At 36.6% G+C, this 26,322-nt stretch overlaps 1 protein-coding gene across 3 annotated transcripts; it reads left to right on the top strand.

Annotated features, from left to right (window-relative positions):
- Window positions 1–10,196: 10,196 nt before the first annotated feature.
- On the top strand, window positions 10,197–25,679 carry LOC121427578 (solute carrier organic anion transporter family member 4A1-like). Of its 3 annotated transcripts, XM_041624048.1 has the most exons (12): window positions 10,197–10,470; window positions 13,435–13,545; window positions 14,577–14,945; window positions 16,027–16,519; window positions 16,912–17,008; window positions 19,176–19,297; window positions 19,938–20,198; window positions 20,644–20,845; window positions 21,476–21,617; window positions 22,706–22,869; window positions 23,086–23,150; window positions 25,332–25,679. In XM_041624048.1, exons 3-12 carry the CDS (start codon window positions 14,631–14,633, stop codon window positions 25,598–25,600), a joined length of 2,130 nt encoding a protein of 709 aa, XP_041479982.1. In that variant the 5' UTR covers window positions 10,197–10,470; window positions 13,435–13,545; window positions 14,577–14,630; the 3' UTR covers window positions 25,601–25,679. The 3 variants fall into 3 exon arrangements, with proteins under 3 accessions (XP_041479982.1, XP_041479973.1, XP_041479988.1); XM_041624039.1 differs by lacking the exon at window positions 13,435–13,545; XM_041624054.1 differs by lacking the exon at window positions 13,435–13,545 and having other exon boundaries at window positions 10,267–10,289.
- Window positions 25,680–26,322: the final 643 nt, after the last annotated feature.

The raw sequence follows: 26,322 nt of genomic DNA, 5'->3' as shown, positions 1-26,322 counted from the left end.
ATAATTTGGTCGTAAAATTGGAGGAGGACAAGAGTTATCCGCATTACTCTGATGCTGCTATTATCCGCACCCTTTTCCAACACAACCGCATCGGAGGGGGCGTGTCCAGTTGTCATGACGATTATCCGCCTTTTTCAGGATGGGTGCTCATAAAAATAATGCGGCTTATTTTCTGAGTTTCTGAACGCAATTTTTATTGAATTATCCGCATTACTCTTAGGCGGCTAATTGGAGGATAGGTTTATGAAAAGGGTATAACACCCCTACCCCTCTACACACAAGCATGGAGATCATAAATGAATGGAATAATTGTCAAGTCATGTCTTATTGAATACAGCCATTCATGGATCTGTATTTGGGCACACCGTTCTGCATTCTATGACAGAAAAAATATATAGAATGAGATACTTGTCCTTTCTAAACATATAGTTCTAGCTGTTTAAGCACTAGGTGATAATCTTGAAGACAATTTTTTCATAATGTCCTCAATATTATAAAGGGTCAAACAACAACATCTTGCAAAGTATTTTACCAAATCAGTCTCTTTAATAACAGTTATTGATAATTATTAAGCCTTACGTTTACCTCTTATACCCCTTTCATAAACCCAATTATGTGGCTAATAGCAGCATAATTTGGTCGTAAAATTGGAGGAGGACAAGAGTAATCCGCATTATTTTGATGCTGCTATTATCCGCATAATAGCAGCATCGGGACAAGATTTTGAGTTTATGAACGCATTTCCAAATAATGCGGATAATTGCCATGGTGCGGTCACAAGGTCACCCTTTTCCAACACAACCGCATCGGAGGGGACGTGTCCAGTTGTCATGACAATTATCCGCCTTTTCAGGACGAGCGCTCGTAAAAATAATGCGGCTTATTTTCGGAGTTTGTGAACGCAATTTTTATTGAATTATCCGCATTACTCTTAGGCGGCTAATTGGAGGATAGGTTTATGAAAAGGGTATAAATTCATATTTTAGATGAGAGTATTGATCAATAAACTTCACTGTATTATTATTGTAGAATGTAAACATTTTTTTTCAGACATTATGGTCTCTGCTCGATTATGCAGTTGTTTTAATTTTGCAAGTTTTATGCAGAACCTCTTTAAAATTATGTGAAAGCCATATTTTATTTTTTACCATTAAATATTTTCAGTAAAAGTTTAGAACATATGTGTTGATTTTTCTTTTAAAGTTTATCATTCATTCTTATGTTCGGTCTGTTCTGTATGCATGCATTTGGCGAGGGGGGGGGATTGTATGAATGTGTGTGGTTGTGTGTATGTGTGGGTGTTTGTGTGGAAATGATATTTGCTCATGTTGTAAATTAAAAATGCATTTAGATACGTTTGGGACTTGAGTGTAAATAACAAATTATTCAATGATAGCAAACTTAACCAAACTTTTGCTTCCATACTACCTTCTTGCGTAGGAACAATATTTTGTCAAAATGACTGCCAGAACCTTTTGGCTTTCTAAGACGTCCAATGTGAATGGGTTGCATCATTTGATTTCCATTCCAATTGTCTGTTTTCCAATCAAATCATGCATAATCTTATAAGTAATACATATCCCAGGCATGATTTCACTTCTATGTCTGATGGTCCATTTCCTTTATACTTAATGATAATCATAGCCCTTTTGCAATTAAACTGGCTCCATGGAAGACCAGCAGCATGCATTATTGCAGCTGAATATGGACTACTAGCCATATAATCTACTTTATTTCTTAACATTTATTATAATGTATCTTAACATCGACCTCATCTTCTCATCATGTTTTTATGTACTTTGTATCTGTTATTTTATATATGGAAATCAACCAAAAAAACAAGGCATGTAGGGCAATTAAATCAGGTCAAGAGGATTATATAAGACATTAGTAGGGACATAAATGAGAGATTTGAGACAGGAATAAAGAGTGAAATGGATGTGTGTCACAGGCAGATCCAGCATTCGTCAAGAGGGGGTGAAAAAAAATCAGCCATATTTTCCCTGATAAGCCGTGGGAAGTTGATTTTTGTTTGTTTCTTTGAAGGGGTAGTCCTAATAGTCACTTCTTATCTATTCTTACAAATCAACATAAATACATAATGATCTCATAATCCTTATTTAAATAGTGCGAGCTAATTTTTCCTTTTTTTATTGTATGTATTTTGTCCTAAAATTAGAACATTCTGGGCAACTAAATAATTACTGCGAGCGCCAGCAGAAATTTTGTATATACGTTTTGTACTGATGAAAAGGTACATGTTAAGGACTGCTTGTAGTTAGCCATGAAGACATTACGTATTTCAACAATCAAATAATGTGAGCGCGAAGCGCGCGCTGAAATATTTTTACATTTCTGCCTAAAGAATGGAAAATCTTAGCCTTTTTTTGTAATTGTGAACAGGATAGGTATGTAATAAACTAAACAATTGATGCGAGAGGAAAAAATCGAGATTTAGACCTAAAAAACGGGCTACTCTGCATGTTTTGTAAATCATGAAAAGGTTGAGTATTCGGAGAACTTCATTAATAATGCGAGCGCAAAGCGAGAGCGGATTTTTTTAATATTCTGATCTAAAAACAGGACATTCTAAGGACATTATGTCGTCATTTTCAAATGATGACTATCTTCTTATTCCTCTTCCTAAGCGCGAGATGAAACTTGTCGACATTCCATTTTGAAAAAGGGACAAATATTCAATTGATATATTTATTAATCTAATAAGCCTAATGAGAGTGCAAAATCTGTTAATATCATGTCCTGGAAACTGCACTCTTAAAAAATGGAGGGCAACATACTGTCCACACAACAATTGGTTAAAACTTCATCAAACTCTGGGTAGTTCTTAACTAATGTGTGTTTTGGGTGAAAACTATGTACAGTATTGTTGAAAACTACCCAGATTTTGATAAATTTATTAATTGTGTGGACAGTATGTTGCCCAACATTTTAAGAGTGTGGACATTCCAATCACTTTGTGATCATGAACCCGACCGCAAATCGCGGGCCGAAATTTTTGATATACTGTCGTGAAATGGGGATTTTAAGTAGTTTGTTGTGTAATCAATATTGAGACATACATAACTCGCCAATCAAAATGCGAGCGTGCAGCGATAGCTGATACGTTTTGACAATCAGATTTGAATAGGGATATTTTGAGAACTTTACGGAATACACGAAAATAATAGGTACCTAACATATCAAATTTTGCGAGCAAGCGGAAAATGTTAATATGCAGACCATAAAACTGACATTTTAATAACTCGATTTCTGAGCAGAAATATGTTTTGTATATTGACTTCCAAACTTGATAATTTAAGCTCCATATTGAGAAAGATATGTAAATCACCCCACAGGCAAAATAATTCCTCCGTTCCCCTCATCTAATTTTTGTTCACTCGTCTTCCTCTTCTTTTTCTCCTTTCTTTTCCCTCCTTCCTTTTCCTGTTTTTTCTCTTTTTTTTCTTCTTTTTCAATGTCGCCCCACAAGGTCTATTATCGTACGTCTACTAAATGTTTGTTCTAAAAAGTGGTGTTTACCAGTTGTTTTCAGTTTTTCTATCTTGTCTCATCTATACTTGGCCTATTATATGGACTTTTTATGAACCAAATTTTATCTCTTGCAAAGTATTGATAAAGTAGATTATAGACCAAGGGAGTATTCAAACCTAGTGATGGTTGGGGCTAATGGCAATTTGACAAAATGGATGATAGACAGGCCTATTGCAGAAAGAGTTGCAATCAAACGCAACTCTAAAAATCACGCGCAACTTGATTTTCAACCAATCAACAGCGCGCATTTTGGACTTGCGATTGATTTTTTGACTTGCGTTTAAACGCAACTCTTTCTGCAACGGGCCCCTGGGGCCCGTTGCAGAAAGTTTGTTTTTGCCATGGTGGGGTCACACAATCTGACAAATTAGATCATCTGCTATACAGTGCGTCCCAGAAAAAAAAACGAAACCAAGATTTATCGATGATTTATCATAACTTTATCACAAATACAATAGATAAATGACCCACTACTGTCAAGCTTAAAATCTCCTTTTTCATTTGAAATTACTTAGATTATTTCTTATTCACGCATGAGTGAGCAAAAACAATTTGAAGAGGGAATACCAAAAAGTCATTTGGCTGGCTGTATCTGGGTTTCAAAAAGAAAACCATATCTTTAAAAAGTTCAATGTCTGCTCTTTAATTTGATATCTCAATTACAGAAAATGGTCAAGAAATGACAAAGTTCTGGTCATTTGAAATAAGGCTTGAATTTCAATAAGTTCATAAAATTAAGAGGTTCTACAGGCTAACGTTCAAACTCACTTGACACTCCGTTTTGTTGACGATCTTAACCATGGGATAGCTTCTGTGGGTAACCGGTGAAAACATGCTTATTTAATGAAATTATGGAAATACAAGCATTGATTCGAGGGAGCGTAACTTTTTATTTCTTTATCATTTTTTTGTGATTAAGGTACCAAATAAAAGAGCAGATATTGACCTTTTTAGGCATGTGATTTTCTTTTTGAAATTCACATATATACCCCCCGCCAAATGAGTTTTTGGCATCCTTTCTTCAATTTGTTTTTGCACACTCATGCGTGAATTTGAAAAAATCTAAGTAATATCACATTGGTTGGTCATTTGTCTATTCTTTTTGTGATTAAGACATGTTAAATCATCGCTTAATCTCGGTTTCGTTTTTTTCTGGGACGCACTGTATAGTAGACCAAGTGGCTTCAAATCAGATGCTGGTTACCGCTCCTCCCAAAGTAATTGTGATGATGATGATGACGATGATGAAAATGATGATGATGATTATTATGATAGTTATGATGACGATTATGATAGTTATGATGACGACGATGATGATTATGATAGTTATAATGATGACGATGAGTAAAAGATTCCACAAGGCGTCTTCCTCTCAAAACATGTGCAACAAAAAATTATTTCCGTGGGTGGTTAGCAATGCTAGCAAATTATTCTGTCCAGTTTAACTTGATGAAATGAGGATTAAATTCTTATATACAAGACTGCAGCATGTAAAGCCTTGAGAAGAGTATACCCTTAGCTTTACCCTTACAGTTTTACATCGAGGTGAAAACTTTTTTGTTGTATAACAAAATACGATAACTTATTCCATGAGAGTAGTTTTATTGGTAATGATTCAATGATGCTCATATTTTTTAAAGTGATTTCAATGATTAAATTTACGTTGCTTACCAAGGCCCTTAGCTAGAGATCAATATATATTTAAAAACAAGTGGAATGCCTCTGGCCGTCTCACCTGCATCACGCGATTCAACATAGCAGCAGTGCTGACTTTGAAAACTACTATAACTCGCACAAGATGTTCAGTGATACTTGGTTACTCTTAATTCCAAGTTTTATGAACTAGACCAATACACTTACAGAAATAGGATGGTAATTCAACAAATACCCCAATGTGGCCAAAATTCATTGACCTCAAATGACCTTTGACCTTGATCATGTGACCTGAAACTTGCACAGTATATTCAGTGATACTTGATAACTCTTATGTCCAAGTTTCATGAGTCAGATCAATAAACTTTCAAAGTTATGATGGTAATTCAACAGATATCCCCATTATAGCCAAAGTTCATTGACCTTTGACCTTGGTCATGTGACCTAAAATGGGCACAGGATGTTCAGTGATTCTTGATTACTCTTATGTCCAAGTTTTATGAACTAGACCAACATACTTTCAAAGTTATGATGGTAATTCAACAAATACCCCCAATTCGGCCAAAGTTCATTGACCCTAAATAACCTTTGACCTTGATCATGTGACCTGAAACATGCACAGGATGTTCAATGATACTTGATTACTATTATTTCCAAGTTTCATGACTCAGATCCAAAAAATTTTAAAGTTTTTATTGTAATTCAACAGATACCCCAATCGTCCAAAGTTCATTGACCCTAAATGACCTTTGACCTCGGTCATGTGACGTGAAACTCATGCAGGATGTTTGGTGATACTTGATTAAACTTATGTTTTAAGTTTAATGAACTAGGTCCATATATTTTCTAAGTTATGATGACATTTCAAAAACTTAACCTCAGGTTAAGATTTTGATGTTGATTCCCTCAACATGGTCGAAGTTCATTGACCCTAGATGATCTTTGACCTTTGTCATGTGACATGAAACTCTAATAGGAAGTTCAGTAATACTTGATCAACCTTATGGCCAAGTTTCATGAAATAGGTCCAGATACTTTCTAAGTTATAATGTCATTTCATAAACTTAACCTTAGGTTAAGATTTGATGTTGACGCCACCGCCGCCGTCGGAAAAGTGGTGCCTATAGTCTCACTCTGCTATATGCAGGTGAGACAAAAAAACTGGATTGGGACTGATACTTATAAAGGAATATAACAACAGTAATAGTATTGAAATATTGTGTAATGTACAGTAGATTGATTTAGAAGCGCATAAAATAGACAAGATTGTTTTATATAGAAGAGAACATAGAGTGAAAAATATCCCACCGAACGATTAGTACGTGTTAGTAATAAAGATTGATTTACGAAGCTCATGATTGACAGGAGTCTCTTTATGTGCTTTAGCGTGAATTAAGATTAAACGAATTTCCCCAAAAATATATATATTCTGATCTGAAACTGGAAAATTTAAGCATGTTTTAAATAAAGAACAAGATGAGAACCTCAATAAACATGCGTGTGCGTGTTTTATATTTAGACCTAGGATCTTAGGCATCTGGGCAACTTCATTTTCATATCATGAAAATCACTAATGCGAGCGCCAAGCGTGCGCTGAAAATATTTGATATTCCAATCTGTAAAGAGGTCAATTTAACCCTAAAAGGACTGTGCTATTTGAGAGTGTATTGAGGACGGGGGGGGGATGATGGCCCCATCTTCTGATCTCGGCCGTCATTCGCGCGATCGCGCCGAAATTTGGCACATTTTTTTTTACGACAAAGTACAAGCCAGTATAAACAAATCTTAAAATTATTTTTTATTTGTTATGAATAAGATATTCATTTATTTATCTATTTATTTATTTATCTTTTTTATGTACTTATTGTATTTGTTTGTTTGGCGACGATATATTTCCCCGAGTCAACCATCAGAGTGATATCCGAAGACTACGGCTTCTATCCAATCCTTGGAGGATACTTTGCTAAACGATAATGAATACAGAATAAGAAATTATAAAATATGGGGCTAAACACAGATTAGCTACATGATAAAACATAGACAAGAACAAGAAGATTTCCAGTCAAGTAAATATATGCCCAATGAAGAGCAAATGTTCACACTGCGTCCTATGATTGAAAAGTGCTAGGAATGCCAGATAAAGGTAAACCAGCATGGAGACAGTTGAAGAAATCCAGTCTAGAGGTTATCAGGACATGGATGATATTTCCTGCGGCACCTCATGTAAGTCGATGTCTGATCTGAGCAATCCTGTGGAGCTGGTAGTATGGAGACTGACATACATGTGATGTGTGTTTCTTCATGTTCATTGTTCTATCAAATACTACACCAAGATTTCTAGCCTTAATGGAGACATAGCTTCCTGGAATTGTAGTCATAATAATTACCCATATAATTTTTTTTCGTTAAGCTTCAGGAAGTTAACTTTCATCCAACATCGAATCTCCTCAATGGCAACACCAACAACAGCAGCTGCACAACTTCTGCATCTCCAACTTTTGGATCAAAAGTGAGGTATACAGCTGGGTGACATCAGCATAGAAGTGTATACCAAGACCATGATGCCAAATTATAGAGCCAAGAGGGATGACGAACAGTTTAAAGAACAAGGCACCAAGGACAGACTCCCGAGGAACTCAATAGCAAGGGGTAGTCAAAGGAGACTGCATGCCAGTGATGAATACTAACAGCGTGTCCTCTGTTGGTAAGGTAAGAGCAAAGCTATTGGAGTGAAGAACCATCAAGTCCAAAATAGACTCTCAGTCTCTCGAGAAGAATGACATGATAAATGGTATCAAAAGCTGCTGACGAGTCAAGGATAACTTGGGAAATTGCTTTCCTCTTTAAATAGAAAGAAATCTCCTGGCTCTGCAATCGAAGAAATTCCCGACCTAGATTTCGATGATATCTCAGACTCGAATGCAGCACATCAGAGCTGAGGAAGCTATCGGATGCTGTTTGTTCGAATACCAGTCAAAAGAAGTGGATTGATAATCACCCACAGGAACACCAAACATGTCAGGAACCCACCATCCTCTGAAAGATATCTTCGTAATCAAAATAGAAAATATATTATGAAGACGTCAGCTACATGTGTGAATATTAGAAGTTTGATAAATGGTTAAGGAGGCATTACACATGAATTTCACTGCGGTATTGGAAAGGTGCACTCCGAGCATTTTGACACCTCAAAAAAGTCTGGTAAAAAAAAATCCCTCTCAAGACTAATTTAATCTTAGGTTTCTCAATTGGTCTCTGACATGAGAATCGGATTATCTCAAGAACACAAACAGGGTGACTTCGATACGAACTGCCTCCGCAGAATATACTAAATTGATTTGATTAATTAAAACAATTAGAAATTAATTGTATATATACCAGCCCTACCAATCAAGCTATCGAGTGAAACGATTACCCAACCGAGGATTACTTACATTGATCATTCAAGACCCCGATGTTAAAGGTACATCAAGCTGGAGGAAGCTGGCTACCTCTAAGTTCGATGAAGCTGCAGTCTTTAAGAAGACAGGAGCATTACTGCATTTTAAAATATACTATAATTTATGGAAATACACATGTAATCTGTAAATGAAATCCAATGATCAAAATGTGTTCTCAGAAGTACATGGAGTAAATTGTTCCTTGTAGAACTTTAGAACATCACAAAGTGGCTTTTAAAACGTTTTATTGATAGGCGAAATGAGAAATTAGATGGTTTGTGTTTAGTTTTGAGAAGTTTTTCCATATTGTTATCATGATTTGAATTTAATAATTCATCATCTAAACTTGTAAACATGAATGAATGAATTAATCTCATTCAAAAAAATATTTTATAATTGAAATTGAAGCAATCAATAAACACATTCGCTTTGAATACAGACAGGTTCAAGAAATTTGTTGGATCACCACCAGTATGCTTTTCAATTGGAATGCCCTCCTTGCAAGCATTTTCCTTTGCAGATGTGGGTGTGGGTGCATATGTATATGCCCATGGATATATACGAATGAAAAAATTGTAAAAAAAAATGTGATCACATAATCCCATCATTGAACCTTATTATTTTCTGTCATTGATAATCAATACTTATACTTTGACAGATCCCATAACAAAACATGTTAAAAACAAATGGTACAACATACAAAGAAAATGAAATACGTAAGAAATCAAAAAAAAAAAATACATTATTATTTACCATGTTGACTATATAATGGTATTATATCAGGGCCAAACGATTATTCATAATGATGCAAATATTATTTGTATCAAAAATTAAAAACATTTGACCTGAAATTATCAAATCATAGCATAATTCCAAAATGTGCATAAATTTGCATAATTAATTAGCTGCAAACAGAATTAATAAATTTTCCCGAATAGTACACGTTATGTGTGCAAGATTTTACAGTATCCACGTCTGTGAAAGCGAATATAATTCAAGAACATTGTAGAAATGATATTCTGAATGGTCAGTTTGGCAGCCATTTTGTTATGTAAATTAAGTGGTAAAAACATAAAAAATCAGCTTGGGGACCGGTCTAATCAGATTCAGCATATATGAATTGTGTGAAATAGACTGGTTCCCAGCTTTTACCTCAAAATGCTTCTAAAAGTTTATACAGGCCTCTTTTTCCAGAATGGCTCTAGTCTATTGTTTTTTGTGTGGTTTTTTTTTTGCTCCGTCAATGGGGGGGGGGCGGCCCCTTGCATCCGCCTATACAACCCTGTACGAATATTGTCAAGAAATCTAGCATAAGTATCCCTTGTTAATAAGTCATCCAAGCTTGACACCCTGCGAGAGTTTCTACCTCTAGTTCTGGGGGCGCACCTTTTTGCCACAGATTCCCATCAACCGAGTAATGGCAATCGTGGTAAAGATCGCTCTGATCAGTGGTAGATTTTCACGGTTGGTTGGTTGCTTTTTAAAGCTCTTTGGTATTCTCCATTGAATAAGAACAATTGAGTTCTTTTTCACAATCACAGTGCATACGAATGGTTGTATGCCCATTCTTTTGCATGCACACGAATCGTAAATGCACAAACTCTACCGTGTCTATACATGTATACAGATATAGGAATGAACTAGGTATATAATCGTTATTTGGTGTTTTACGTGTCATATGCGACTATTCAGGAGAGGTACATCTCTCCTAATAAAATTGATGTTGATTTCAAAGATCTGAAACTGTACACCTTCATCATTTTTGTTAAGTTTGCTTCGAAGTGTGTAAAACCGGAAAATCATTCCCTGGATTAAACTGCATCAGGTAAGCATATTGGTACATTGTAGGATCAAATGAAACGCTGTTTGGAAAACTTATTTGTGATTTTTGTATTCATCATAGCAGGTGTCACGAGCCGAATGACAACAACAAAAAAAGATATTCATTTAACCCGACTCCTTACCCAAAAGTTCTTGATACAGCTGATTGACAGAAGCTTAGTGTATGAATATGATCGGAAATAACACTGATTCTCAAACGGGCAACTATACGTATACTGAACTTCCTTTAAAAAAAAAATGATGAAAAAATATCACTTGACTTTCGTAACTTTATGACTTGCAGAAGAATTCCATTTCTTCTGGGGCTATGTTACAGTTCCAGATGATGAATTTGGTCCCGTCATGAGCTGTCTTCATAATGCCGATTTATGTTTAAAATGAGATAGCCTATCCTTTTCTGGTCAGATATGGAATGCCAGATAGGCCTATCCTATCCAATTACCGGTAGTTAACATTCGACCCTCGAATTTCATCCTACTAATCTTTTTTTTTTAACAGTGCGATTTTAACACACGAGTCTATGGAAAATGTTTTTACGGGCGTGAAACCAGCATTGACCGAGAAAATAGTTCAAAGTACATTCTCACTCCATCATATTTATTCATATTCCGGGGGTACATTTGATTGTTTATTTACTCGTGGCGGGTTGGCACATCCCTCTCATTCATTAGTTGACCCCGAGATGTCAGTCAAGTCTGCCAATGTATGCACTTTATGTTTAAAACATTGCGTTATGTAACATTTAGGGGCGTCGCACGGATGTTTTCATTTTATCATTATTTTTTTTAGGGTAGGCCGGGTTAAGACCTTGAATTTTGCCGACAAACACAATACTTTGAACTAGTTTCCGTTTCCTTTTCCCCTTTTATTTCCTTTCTTAATTATATTTTCTTGATTTTTTAATAAAAGGGGAGTAGGAAAAGATCGGTTATATTAATTAAACTTTTGGTTTATAAGTCTCTATACATGTTTAATAAGATTCATTGTTCTATGATTTTACTCGTGCTTTTTTTTTAGTCTATATATAATTGTTAAGTATTTGATTGCTGTATTTGTAAATGTTGATGTCATTCGAAGAATAGAAAAAAGGAAGATTAAAGAAGATTAGAAAATAAGGGCAACATCATTTATCTTTTTTTTCAGTGATAAACACAATAATGAATGAATGAATGAAATAGGGAGAAAAGGAAGATATATTAATAATAATAGTAATAATAATATAGGGTACTCATATTGCGAACATATCCACCCTGTTAGGTGCTCAAGGCGCTCCTATATTATCAGGCTAAGCTAGGCGTTCAGAGCGCACACAGCTTCTTAAGGAATAACTTCCTACCGGTACCCATTTACCTCACCTGGGTTGAGTGCAGCACATTGTGGATCAGTTTCTTGCTGAAGGAAATTACGCCATGGCTGGGATGTTTTGGTGCAATAGTTCAGTGTTGATGCTAGTGATGAGCATCATCTCACTTCCACGGTTTCTAGGTTCCTATGTTGTCCGGGGTTTTTTTTATAGTCAATAGTTCACTTACTACAGGAGTTTTTTCCTGCATGTGCTCATACTGATATCATCTAGACATCTTTGAAGATGTCCACTTTTAGATAAAAATGAGCTAAAAAGATATAGACCCATTTAAAATTGAACTTTTGTTGGTAAGCTCATTAGAAAGGTTGTTTGTAATCAAGTAATCCAGTACGATAAATAGTAAATACTATGGAATCCAACAGCGTACTCGATCCATTCCAGTAAGCATACAAGTCCAAACCAAGTGTAGAATCAGCTCTTGTTAATGTCAAGAATGAGAGAGGCCAGAAATCACAAAGGCGGTTTTTAAAATTATCGGTTGAACTCGTGGTTTGGGGGATCAACCGCAAAGTAATTGCAATACATACATGTATATATATATTTTACCGCAGTGCATTTCTTTGAAGTCCCAAAATTGACATACTAAAAGTCCAGAACATGCAAGAGGTTAAAAGATTAGGTCTGAGAAGTGTACATGATTTTACATGGTAATAGTACAAACACTGGCCTAATAACAATAAAAGTGGCTGCCATCGTGAGAATCTTCAGTTTATGATTACGTACAAAGACTTATCTGACCATTATACTTTCAGATATTATGATTAAAGCATTAATTTTTCACCAGTTCTATTTATATATTACCATCGGCTTCATTAAAGATAGGATATTAATCATGATTGACATCTGCTGACCTCTACAGGTCATTGACCTTAAGGTCAACAACTTCTAAATATCAGAATATTGATATTTTGCATCGATAGTTCCTGATAAGCATTTTAGATCATGATACTTTAATATTGGTTACACCTCGTAATTCCGAAGGTTCGTAGTTCCGAAACACATAAATTGCCTATGATGTTCGTTAATCCGAAAACGTAAAAGGGTTCGTTAATCCGAACATTTGTGACGTTATTCCAAAGGTTTGATAATCCGAAAACGAAATAAGATTCGATGTTCGGAAGGTTCGTTGTTCCGAAGGTTCGTTAATCCGAAAACGAAATAAGGTTCGTTGTTCGTTAATCACTTCGTTTTCGGACTAAGGAACCTTCGGAATTACGAGCCTTCGGAAATACGAACCTTCGGAATAACGAACCATCGGAATAACGAAGCTTCGGAATTACGAATGTATACGTTAATGTCATACTGTCTTGTCCACACAATTTGAAGATATTGCCTAATATTCAACTTAAAATTGGTGATCTCGGTATTAATCCTTCAGAAAAAATTAAGTACCTAGGTGTATATTTTGATAATCATATGACTATGAATGATCACATTTCTACTGGCGTTGCACTGTCACATAACATTTGAGGAACTTGACTAGAATTTTCGTAGGTTTATTGATCAATCAACTACTAACCATGCCATACGTTAAAATAACCTTTTCTCGTCTTGATTTCTATAACGGTCTTCTTTCTTCAGTACCAGAGGCCCATCGAAATCGTCCCCAGCGCCTCCAGAATAGGCAGCCCGTCTTGTTTTCGAGGTCCGCCGTGACACACCTCCTGAACCCGTGTTACATAATTTACGCTGGTATTCAAATCACTCAATAACCTATCACCCCGAAATATTTGTCTGAGTGTTTATAAGTTAAAGTCCTAGGTAGAAGGACTAGATCCTCGGAATACCCACTTATTGACGCATCCAACTAAACGAAAACAGACCGGAGATAGAACCTTCATTGTTGCATCCTTAATGAAATGGAACAAACTCCATCTCAGAATAAAGACAATTCCCAACAATTGAGTCATTTAAGAAGTCCATGAAAACTTTTTTGTTCGAGGCAACTGCCTTCAGGTTTTGTATGTCATTCTGTTTTTATCTTTGTATGAATTAAATAAACTGAAATTGCGAGCACTTAGGACCATTTGGGAAGGGCGTGTTATCATTATTGTTGTAATTTCTATCATTCATTTATTCATTTTCCACATAAAAACAAATTGTAAAACATGCTATAACAATCAATGATATTACACGATGTTGGGGAGTCAACAGAAGCTAAACTGTTTGTCAAGATATACTCCTATTGTAAGAAAACAAAAACAATGCAAACAATGCTCCTTGTAATATACAAATAGTACACATCAATTCGTACAATATTATTATAGCAAACACGACAAATGTGGATTATATTTATCTTTATTACGAGCATTGTAGGTATGTACATCTTTACTAAGTAAAAAGCTTTGGGAAGAATGTTATTGTAACTGCGATAAATAAAAATAGCAATATTATCCCATATTATACTGAAACATGAATTGGAAGTATATGAGGGGTTAATAAGGGTGTGGTAGAAGGGAAATATTCAGGGTGAGTAATTATACGAGTAGCCTTCTTGTGTAGATATATAAACGATTTAAACTAGTTTTACGAGCAAATTACCAACCACATTACAGTAAGATAAGTGTGGTGGCAATGAGTGATACAAGACCTGAAGGTCCTGACTAAATGCCTTTCAGTGATACTGCCATGGGCGTGAAAAAGAAGAGATATTTGATATTTTTTTTCATTTTACTTTATCTCATACATTTTACTTATGATTTATTAATCACTTTGTATTTCAGTGAATAAAGTAAGCATCGTCCACCTGTTCGTTCACTCAACGTGCTGGTCAAACGATGTCAGGTGACGTGTTTCACCATGGACACACCTCACAGGTAGCTTTATCTGAACAGGATGAACTCGACATCGAACGAGGTAAATCATCCGATCCTCTTCCCTCATCGACGTCAAAGACGGCCTCTTCACCTATCAAGCTCTCTGAGATCAATGCGGCACCACGTGACGGGTACGATAGCGTGAACGGAGTCGTGGTTGATGATGTTTCACCTGATCTTGATTGTGGATGGTTTAGTTGTCGACCTGGGTGGTTACAGCACCTCAGAAAGCCACCTTTTCTTCTAGTTTCTCTTTGCTTCGCAACCATTCTCCAAGTATGTTTGACATAATATGTTTTAGATAACAATTTGAGATGCTGTACCCTATACTCATTTACACACTAAGTTGAAGATCTGCTTATAAATTCAGTATTATCTTATTATGTTCATTTCAAATCATTAGTCCATTTATCTCCCTCAACATAGTCATATCCAGATTTCTCACATGCATGTTTGTTCCTCGTTGATCTTTTAGGTCACGTACCCCGTTGTGCTAACCGCAATGTAAAGCGCCAAGGCAAACAAACATTCATTGCACATATACAAATAAACCATGTTTTACCACCACAATTCTTTCTTTAGAATTTTTATTATTATTTATGACATTGTAACCTGCGTGATCTTTTGCGATCCGATTTCCAAAGTCCGTCTTTTTCGAGCCTCCATGTATGCACATGATGTATAAAAGCATACTCGATTCCAAATCGTAATGACGTCATCTTCGGCTGCTACGACTCCGGCCTCAAGCGTGAAAAGAATTGTAGCAAAGCAGATATATGATTTTAGTATAATTAGTAATATGCCTTACTTGTAACACGATCATTTTAGTTATTGGAACTTTAACTTTAATGCCAAATGCAATTTGTTGAAAAATACAATACAGTATTGTCAGATTGGTTCAAAGGTTTAGCACTTGGCGTTAGCACAATTGGCTTCCCTTTATGCTACATAGTCAGAATTCTGAACTCCCCCACGCTATATTGCTCTTTCCTATGGTTTTAAATTGTAACTGCGCTATATAAATGGACATATTATTATTCATTCTTATTAAAACTTAACATTACCCATGCCCTCATTTCATTAGGCCGACTCTTATTATAATTATAATTATCACCATGATAAGTATCACTTAAAAAAGAACAACATCATAATATGGTAGTGTACAGTAGACCTATTAGAAGAAAGCCATCTGGATGTCGGGAAATAAACAGATCAACTTTGTAACTACACCCAATGATCTTATATCTAATCCAGATGACTCCCTGATAACGATATTTATTCTAATGCGAGTCTCACTTTCTCTTTTGTTTACCCCCTCCCGTTCTACTCCCTACCAACTAATTATTTTTGTATCCAGGGTATGATAGTAAATGGCTTTACCCCCAGCTCTATCACATCGATAGAACGTCGCTTTCTACTTTCCAGTCAGAGCACGGGTATTCTTGTGAGCGTTTACGATTTTACCAACATCATCTTCGTGCTCTTTGTAGTGTACGTAGGAGGGCGTGGTCATAAGATCCGATGGGTGGGCGTTGGCTGTGTTCTGATTGGTGTATCCGGTATTCTGTACGCTCTACCCCATTTTACAACTCCACCTTACTCCTATGTGGATGCTATCAGCAGTGGTAATAATGGATCCTCTAGTAGTGGGGTGTGTAACCGCAATAGAAGTGGAGAGGATGACGCATGTTCGTCGAGTGGTGGTGGTTCGGATTCGAACCTTTCGAACTACATCTACCTTTTCTGTGCAGCACAGGTGGTTGCTGGAATAGGATCTCTGCCTCTGTACACGTTGGGTCTTACTGTTATGGACGAATCTATATCCAGCAAGGCGTATGGACCTTACTTCGGTAAATACAATGTAAGAAAGAGAGAGAGGGGGTGGGGGGGGGGGGGTAATTAAGAAATATTCTCAAGCCAATGTTACAGATCCGGGTAAGAATCACACTCTCCTTACCTACAGGAGCCACAGTGGGGCCGCAGAACCGAGGAGGCTGAGATAAATCACTGTTTAAAATGTAAAGAAAACGTAAACAATTACCATTGTATTTGTTGCATGGTCTGTCCACTTTAAAATGTTTCCACGGCCCCTGCCATAAAAAATGATGAAAGGAGATCATTGAATTAGTGAAAAGGGTTACCTTCTACATTACTCTATTAAAATTGTATTTTCTCCTCTCTTTTATATTAACCAAAATATCAACCAGTTTACCGAAAGCTATGTTGTTTTAATTTTTTGCAGGGACGTTTTTCGCATGTGTTGTTCTTGGACCTGGTCTAGGATTCATCTTATCCGGTTCATTTTTAGACATTTTCACAGAGATAACCATTCCTGAGGGGTAAGTGTTGGTATTCTAACTTAATATTAAAAACGAAAGTGGGATGCAGGGACTTTGAACAACTTTTTTTTTGGTTCACTAGGAGTTCTGATGTAAATTTTAAAAAGCCAAACAAAAAAAGGAAAGAAAAGAATTTCACTTAAAAATGGAGGTCAAATTGGTCCTGAGAAATTTGTAAAAGTAAAAAAAAAATGCAGGTCATTTTGGTTACATTTCTAAATTTTTACGCACCTTCCAGAATACATAGGGGTGCTGCCTATGGAGAATAATACACGCACACCCCCAGAACCCTTGATGGCCAGGGCCATGGTGGGATGGAAAACAAACAGTATTTGTGTATTGGTGAAATTCCAGGGGCGCCGGGAGTTGGGGGCGTTAACTTTTCGAGATTCTTCGAGAAAAGAAATGCTACGTATATCTCACCATTCGAAAAAAACATGAGCACCGTCCATTCCTCAAACTTGACAGATGATCCCTCCCTATACACTGTAAAAACTGTGGTATTAAAACTAACGCCAGTTGGTGTTAATAGAGGACCACACCCTGAGGTGTTAAAATCACACCCTAGAGATTGAACATAGCACTAAAGAGTGCAAATGTACCAACCAAAGGTGTAAAACTAACCTAACACCGCCAATCTAACACCGGTGTAAAATAAATGGTGTGGTCCTCTAAGTACACCGGTTAACACCACAGTTTTTGCTGTGTACATGCTACAGGCTATTAGCCCCATCCTCATCAAGAATTTACTTCGGTGCGCCTAGGTAAATGTATATATAATTATATATATATATATATATATATATATATATATATATATATATATATATATATATATATATATATATATATATATATATATATATACAGTGCGTATCAAAAAAAAGTTTACACTTTGAAAAAGCCCTGGGAATTAAAAAATATACAACATGTGGGTAAACATGGGTTTTGGTCTCATCTATCTAACGAAAGTAAAAGTTTTGACAGAATGTTACACTTGAGTGAGCACTGTCCATTTTTGTAAAGCTCGCAGAAATCTGTTTGCGCAAAAATGCTCATTTTCACGCAGTGTCAAGGGGAAAGGGCGAAATCAAACATACCCTGCGAAACATTTCTCATGCATTTCCCTTGCACTTTTAGTCGATTGAAATAAAACGGATACATTCCAGCATTTTGTAACAATTTTGCCACCCAAATTGAAATTTCAACACTTAGTAAGCACAACCTTTACCCTTTGTGTGCCAGCTGGATCTAATGACATAACTGAATCTGAACAAAAAGTTTATATCAGACATCTCCAGCATTTTTCACTAAGTTTGTGTCATTAAAGTGGGTTTACATCCCATTTTTAATTTGATACTTGTTTCCTCCACACTTTTCCCAAGCTTGACAATGATTAATGAAATGAAAATGAAGCCTTAGGCATTTCATGTAAATCACAGCTCAGTGTAAAGCAAATATCGTCAAGATGGCCTCGGTGTGTGGGGAGTGGGGTGTGGCGCAATGCACTCTTCGAAGTGTTTTGGGCAAGGAAACAAGTTTAAAAGGGTAAAAGATATCATCAAATCAATTTACTAGCTAAATCCACGTGTTCTTCATAATTAAGGTCTACTTTTATTCGCATAACTATTTCCAAGTTCTGCGCAAATTATTTTTCACTAACTTTTCAAAAGTAAGTGGTGCTCACTCAAGCGGTAATATTTTTCGACAGTTATATCGTCATTTGCTTAAATGGATCTGTACCAATGTTAAAATGTGGAAAAATCTTTAGGATATTACAAATATATAATTTTACAGGATTTTTTCTAAGTGTAAACTTTTTTTTGATACGCACTGTATATATACATATATATATATATATATATATAATCGATTATCGATCAAAGTCAGATTTCCAAACTTTTTTTGAGGAGTAATATATATCACCTTTTCTTTCTTGAGGAGTTTATATATATATATATTTATATTTATATACAATGGTATTTTATTTCGAAAATAATCGCGAAATGTTTACATCTTGTGCGTTGATCATTACCTAGTATGCCTGAATTCGAAATTCGGCTCTTCCAAATCGTTAACATGTCTTCTGCTCTCCCTCTCTCCCCGTTTCTGTCTCTCTGTCTGCTGCATCCCCCCTCCCCGCTTCCTATCTATTCATATCTTACAGTGTAATGTTATCACCGTCTGATCCAGGTTGGGTTGGAGCTTGGTGGCTAGGATTCATCATAGTTGGTTGCACCATAATCCTCTTGATTATACCCTTCAGTCTCTTCCCAAAAGAGTTTCCAAGTATATATATCAACCTTTCACTGCTATTAATGCTTTACTGATGATGATAAATATAATATAAGTTTGGTAAAAAAAAATCAAAGGCCCCTTTAACATAACTTAATATTTCATTGATTTCCTACGACTTTTCGGCTTTGGCATTATTGTATCTTTCCGTACCACAAATCCGTGTGTCTGTATAAGGACGCTTTCACTAAGTATTTTCGCACACCGCATCGGTGTAGAAACGCCTTTATACGCATTGCACATGCGTATAAGGGTGTTTTTGCGCGCATGTGGTGCTCGAAAGATCGTGGTGTTTAGGACGCTCTTGCACCGACACGACGGCTTTTTAGTCTGTATAGGTCTTAAAAACTTTTAATTGTATAGGCCCTATTTTGTTACAGGTCTCGACTGAATTTTTAATGAAAAAGTAACAACACTTTCTATTCTATTAAGTTCTTGCCTATATTAGGATCCGCACCCACAAACTTGCCATTGTAAGCGCAAGAGAAAGGAAATATAGTAAAGGAAAAAAAATGAAGGAGAAGAAGAAGGAGAAGAAGAAGAAGAAGAAGAACAGTTCCAAGCAGAGAAAATGTAGGCATCTCTTTGTATATATTTAAACGTATTTTTCATCAATGAAAATAATTCCACACAGCAACTGCTAGGATCCGGGCAGAGAAATCTGTCGAAGCTCATGCCAATTCCGGTTTGGACATAACAACACGAGCTGGTTTTGGAGAGCGACCGTCAGACCTTTTGAGGGCGCTTCGCTACCTGTTGACCAACCCTACCTTTGTGTTCACGTGTTTAGGAGGGGTAGCTGATGCCCTCCTCATTAATGGGTTCAATGCTTTCCTGCCAAAGGTCTTCGAGAATCAGTTCTCTCTTTCAGCTGGATTCGCTACAATAGTGACAGGTCTGTGTAACTATACTGTAAGCCTACTAAAGGATTTTAGAAGTGGGGATCCCGAGGGAACTTTGAAGCAAGATGAGGAGGAAAAGTTATTTTAAAAAGAAAAGAAAAAGTGTGGTTGGAAGAAAGAAAGAAGATGGAGATGGAGGAGGGGAAAAGAAGAGACAGAACATGGAGGATATAAATGAGCAAGAGGGAGTGAAGAATAAGCAGACAGAGAAGAAGAAAATGTTCATATGTTTACTGAGTCATTGATCCTTTCATTCTTACAGACAATTTTTAAAATGGTAAAATCAAATACGAAATCGGTAATAAAGTGAGTATAATGACGATTAATTATCCCGGTATACAATCACAATTTTCTAATAAACAGATTACTCTATGAATGTTAATATCTATTTCAAAGTTATTTCTGTCTGATGACCTTCATGTGTTTTTTAAACCCTAGGTGTCCTGAGTATCTTTGGAGGGTTCTTTGGCTCCCTGTCCGCTGGGTTCGTACTCAGGCGGTTCAACCTGAAGATCCGAGGCTTACTCAAACTAATAGCAGCAGCAAACCTTATTTCAGGATTGTTAACTTTCATCTTTCTTTGGCATTGTCCCCAGCAGAATCTAGCTGGTGTTACAGAGCCATATACCAACACGAAAGGGTAAATATCTAGTGATTTCCACATGAAATGTACCTTCTAGAAGCAATGGTCTGGGATGTCAGAGACTGTAGAGAGGAAGGGGTGATGAAAGAAAGAATGAATAGAAGAATGAGAGAGCAGGGGGGGGGTAGAAAGGGTGTTTCTTTGCACTGACATAACACTTGATTGTTTCCTAATAAATTGCCAGTATGTATGCACTTATAAATAAAACAATAATGCAACTTATAGTTTTATCAACATGTAACCAGGGCAAATGTTTCAAGAAAGAATGAGCCCAGTCATGCTTCCACGCTAGCTTTCAAGAAGATCCTGGCTGCACGACATTTATACAGACGCAAGTTGTGAGATTTAAGGAGTATAGGATGGCTTATTTGTTATGGTGCAAGCGTCTGTAAAATGTTAAAGAATTATGACATTAATGGATATCGTTAACAAATATTTGAATTCTTGACATTTGTGTTGTTAACAAAGTGCAATTCTCGACTGATATCAAGAAATTTGATTAAAGGGAGAACATGGCTCGGTATACTATGAACACAACCCTCCTAACTATCATCATGAACAATTCTGCTAATGCTGATAAATCCCTCTCAACAATGAAAGTTTGCATCTCTGTTTATTATATTACAGAAACACCGGAACAAACTTGACATCTGAATGCAATTCTGACTGCTCCTGTGCCGCGGAACAGTTTCTCCCAGTATGTGGTGGAAATGGTATAAACTATTTCACACCTTGCCATGCAGGCTGTGATGTAAACTCTGGAAATGGGGTAAGGACATTTCCGATACTGGCTACCATAAAAGGTCACGAATGTGTCTTTTTGAAATTAAATATTGATTAATCAATTTTACATCTCAGTTGAGATGAGCTGGATAGACAGACGTTATGATACAGATGAAGGGTGGGATGGATTTATCTTTATATCAATGACAGATGGTAAAAGGGTATTTTTTAAAGAAATAATATCGATTTGTTAAGGTCTGTGACGATTGAAAGTTGTAGAAGACAAGCGATTAGGATATAACGTAAAAAGTAAAAGGCGAATGGTCTGCACTTGGACTGGAATATACAATATAGGCCTATTTCACAAGCTTGATTACAACATATAGTTTGCTCTTTACTTCGGGTCATTACTTCCTTACAATCTACATCACCTTATAGCACCGTTTCCTATTGTCTAATCATTCTTATTTGGGGTGGGTACAAACTTTTTTACTTGATGTATATTCGTTTGATTATTTTATTTATTTATTCCCACATTCCAATAACAAAAGTATATACAAGTGAAATAATTTTTTCTCAGCATAACATAACAATAAGCAAATCACAACATATGCACACATACGTTCTAACAATCTAATTGAAATATATTTATACCTGATGAATTTCTTTTTGTTTCATTATTAAAACGATTAATAGAATATACATATGTTCATATATATTCATATATCGACATAATGCATTTTAAATGTATTATCGGTTGGTACGAAACACACAGAAATTTTACGTATCATGATTTTAACAGAGTACTTCTCTTAAAAACAGCTTTGAATGAATAAAGTGCAGAGCATAACTTAATGTCAGGTGATAATTATTCCATAAATCTAATTGATTTGTGTGCAAAATTATTAGTTTTGGATTTTTCAAATGCTTCAATGAATTAAATCATTAACCGCAATAAATCTGAATCAAACATCAAGTAATGTAACAAATCCATATACTCGAATATCTGGTTTCTCTAAGTTAATTCACTTGTCGTGTAGCTCATTTTCACTTAACTACACCTGCTACTCATTTTTGATTGGCCTATTCCGAGTTGACAAATACTAATTATTGTCCCTGTTTTATTTACAACAGACCTACACAGAGTGTACATGTCTAGAAGGACCATTGGAGACTGTGGAATCCGGGTTGTGTCAGACATCATGCAGCTATCAACCCTATATCTGGTCCGTACTCGCTGCCGCGTTCGTCTTCATAGTCTTCTTCGCTCAGATTCCAGAGCTCAATGTCATCCTCAGGTTCGTAGAGCAATTATCCAACATAGTAAATGTGTCGAAGATAAGGTATAATTGTTGCTCAAATTGGGGGATCTCCCTTTAAAATTAGATGCTAACATGGTTACAGAAATCAACAACATTTCATTTTCACTCTAGATATCTGAATAAAATGAGAGCCAGATTTTTCACTCAGGTTATTGATAGAACTATTCTGCTTTCCTTTTTTATTGTTGACAGATGTGTACCTGATTCTCAAAGGTCAATGGCTGTTGGACTTACTTCACTACTGAAACGTGGGCTAGGTAGGACTGGACACCTGCTAAGTCTTTGAATAAATTCGTTTATATCTAAACACATCCCGAATTCAAACTAGTGGTGTTGAGTATGCCATCTTCATTTCTTGTCCTGAAGGACTCCCTTTTATTGTGGAGTTAAGATCTTTTTATAAATAGAGCTTTATGTAAATTTCATGGAACAAAACATCCCTGAGCTAGTTTCTACCCCCCCCCCCCCCGGCTGAGGTTAGTCTGCAAACACAGACCCTCATTGGAACTTTGATCAACAAGTGTGCCTCCACGCAAAGTCTAGCACATACAGAACTTGAGAGCCTTCAGTACACAAGGCATGAGTAGGCTGCACATTCAGACCCTTATTTCGAGTGAAGGGTTTGCCCAGCAGACTAGGCTGAGGTTCAGTCATGGGCTGCACGCGATATTGAGCCCCGGGGGGGGGGGCACTTACATTGACGAGTGGATACCATGCGCGACCAAAAAACACGTAAAAAGGATGTCTTTTTCACGATAGGGCACGTTACGTACGTAACGTGATAAGGGTGTCAAAAACACAAAAGTAATGAAAAAAGGGTATCTATTTCGCTATGAATATTACGTGTTTAGGGTCGAATTTGCGGGGATGATAAAACAAAATCAAAATGTTTTATAAAGGATGTCCTTTTTGCCCCAAAACTTCGTGTTTAGAGTCCGATTTGCGCGAGGTGTAGAAGGTGAAGTCGTACTAAACCAAACTATTGTAAAGCCGACGACGAAGGACCCGTAACACTGAACAATAAAACATTCCTGTACTTTTTTAGGGGTTCATTTCAGGGAACATTTGCCAAGAGTATCGTTTTGTATCCAATACTTGTTAAGGGTATAGGGTTTCACACGCCAATACTTGTTAAGGGGTGCATTTTCAGAATATGGAAATTACGTGTTTAGGGTGCTTTCCGAGACCCCGTGGTCGCGCATGGTATCCACTTGTGAATGGAAGTGGCCCCCCGGGGATTGAGCGTCATTCTATAGGATAGATTCTGTTGAAAAACGAGACCCTGGACTTCAGCAAAACAGAGTAACAGATCTGAACCCCGTCTTTAATACAAATAGTTACGATTGATCCGATCAAGCTCAAATATATGGACATCCGTCAATACCATAATTTTCTATTCTGGAAATTTGCACAATGTACTTTGGGAACAATGAGAAGCACACTGGATTGTCAAAAAAAAATGAATGTATGAATATACATCATCTAGAAGATGTCTTGAATAAACATGCATTTCAGATAGTTGTGGTTGATCGCATCAATCAAAACTCTTTGTAAGACGGGGCTCTGTCCTCAGCTTGAGGTCAAGCGAGGTCGCACGCGACAGAGATCTATCCGCGCCGGGAGAGATGATGCTCTGATGCACAAAATGAGCATCTGTCTTGTTATGTAATAACAAGGACACGAGGACAACATTACCTGGTATGAAAGATGAAGTTTGATGTCAAGATGTTACTCATGGCACCGACCACTGGCACTCGGCAATCTCAGAATGTTGTCAGTAAAATAAAGTGGGATATATAGCGCTGTTTGGCAGAGGATTCAAATTGCAACTGTTAATACCCTGGCTGCAGCTAATCATCGCTCAGTGCATTCAAGAAATAAATCATTCTGGGTACCCATACACCTTACCTGGGTCGAGTGCAGCACAATGTGGGGGAATTCTTGCTTAAGGAAAACACGCTATGGCGAAGATTCGAACCCATGACCCTATATGTTTGAGAGATGAGAGTCGGGACCAATGTAGACCACGACGCGCCCAAAGTACTGACTTGACTTCAAAAAAGCTGTAATTCACAGTTCACTTTTATAGTGGAATTTTTTTGTTGGCATAGGACTAGTGCTGGTCACTAACCGTTACTGCAACAACTGACACATAATGGATGCCCTTCACAATATTGTGCATTGCGCTTTATTATTTGCCATTACATTCGTTGGGGTATATAAAACGTCAAAACGCCATTGACGACCCTCAGATAATAGGCATCCTAATTAAAAACAAACATCTAGGAAAGTGAGCCTAAATCTCCAGAAGTTAGCCATTTCCTTGGCTTCTAACAGTCTAATCGTATGTTTATCATTCTGTCCCCAAGTTTGAGGGTGAGGGTTTATCACTAATTCCTACTGCAGATTATCTCTCTGTTTCATTCTCCTCTATTTAGGTTCAGTTCCAGGACCTATCATAGTTGGTGCTGTGATAGACCAAGCCTGTATTCTCTGGCAGGACGTATGTGGAACACGTGGTTCTTGCTGGATCTACGACAATGCAAGCTTATCCTGGAGACTGACCGTTATAGCACTGGCTCTTAAAGCAGCAGCTTGCTGTATGTATCTCATTGCTATGGTATGCTACAGACCGGCTTTAGTGCAGGACAATGAGGTTTCCGGCAGAGAAAACAAAGGTGCAAACTTTGAAAAGGACATTAATTGATTCAACCACCCCATTGAACTATTGTAGCTGTAGATGCCGCTGACGTCATGTGTTATATATATATATATATATATATAATATATATATATATATGTATATATATATATATATATATATATATATATATATATATATATATATATATATATATATATATATATATAATATATATATATATATATATATATATATATATATATATATATATATACTGGAAGCACCATCTTCGTCAGGATACAAAGAAATTGAAACATTCAAACAATACTGATATGTTTAAAAACACCTTTATATTCTACATTTCAAACTCGACTTATTATGCACAACAAATCATTGATGAATACGAACTCTGGTCCAGGAGCAGCGGAATCGGGGGGGGGGGGGGGGTAGCTTAAACCACATTTTTTTTCAGTATGACAAAACGTAAAAGTGACCAACTGGTTGTGTCGCTATCATTGCCGACCACCACCGACTTTGGCAACCGATCCGCGACTCTTGTTGATCACAATAATTAACGAGTGTACTTCGTATCAAATGTGTGATTTTTATAATCTACTTCGATCTAAACATTCAAGAAAGGATCAATGAGAGATCACTAGCTACTTGAAAGACTTCAGTTCACAATTTTCCACCACAAATACCACTGCAAAGTTCGTCTGTAACAGGAAGATGGTGCGAAAGATGTGATCTTGAACTATTGTAAGCATGGTAAGGGTCGCTTTGGG

Source organism: Lytechinus variegatus, chromosome 1, assembly GCF_018143015.1.
Source record: "Lytechinus variegatus isolate NC3 chromosome 1, Lvar_3.0, whole genome shotgun sequence".
Lineage (NCBI taxonomy): Eukaryota > Metazoa > Echinodermata > Echinoidea > Temnopleuroida > Toxopneustidae > Lytechinus > Lytechinus variegatus.
The sequence above is the reverse complement of the archived record's forward strand: the minus strand, read 5'-3'. Positions and strand labels throughout refer to the sequence as shown.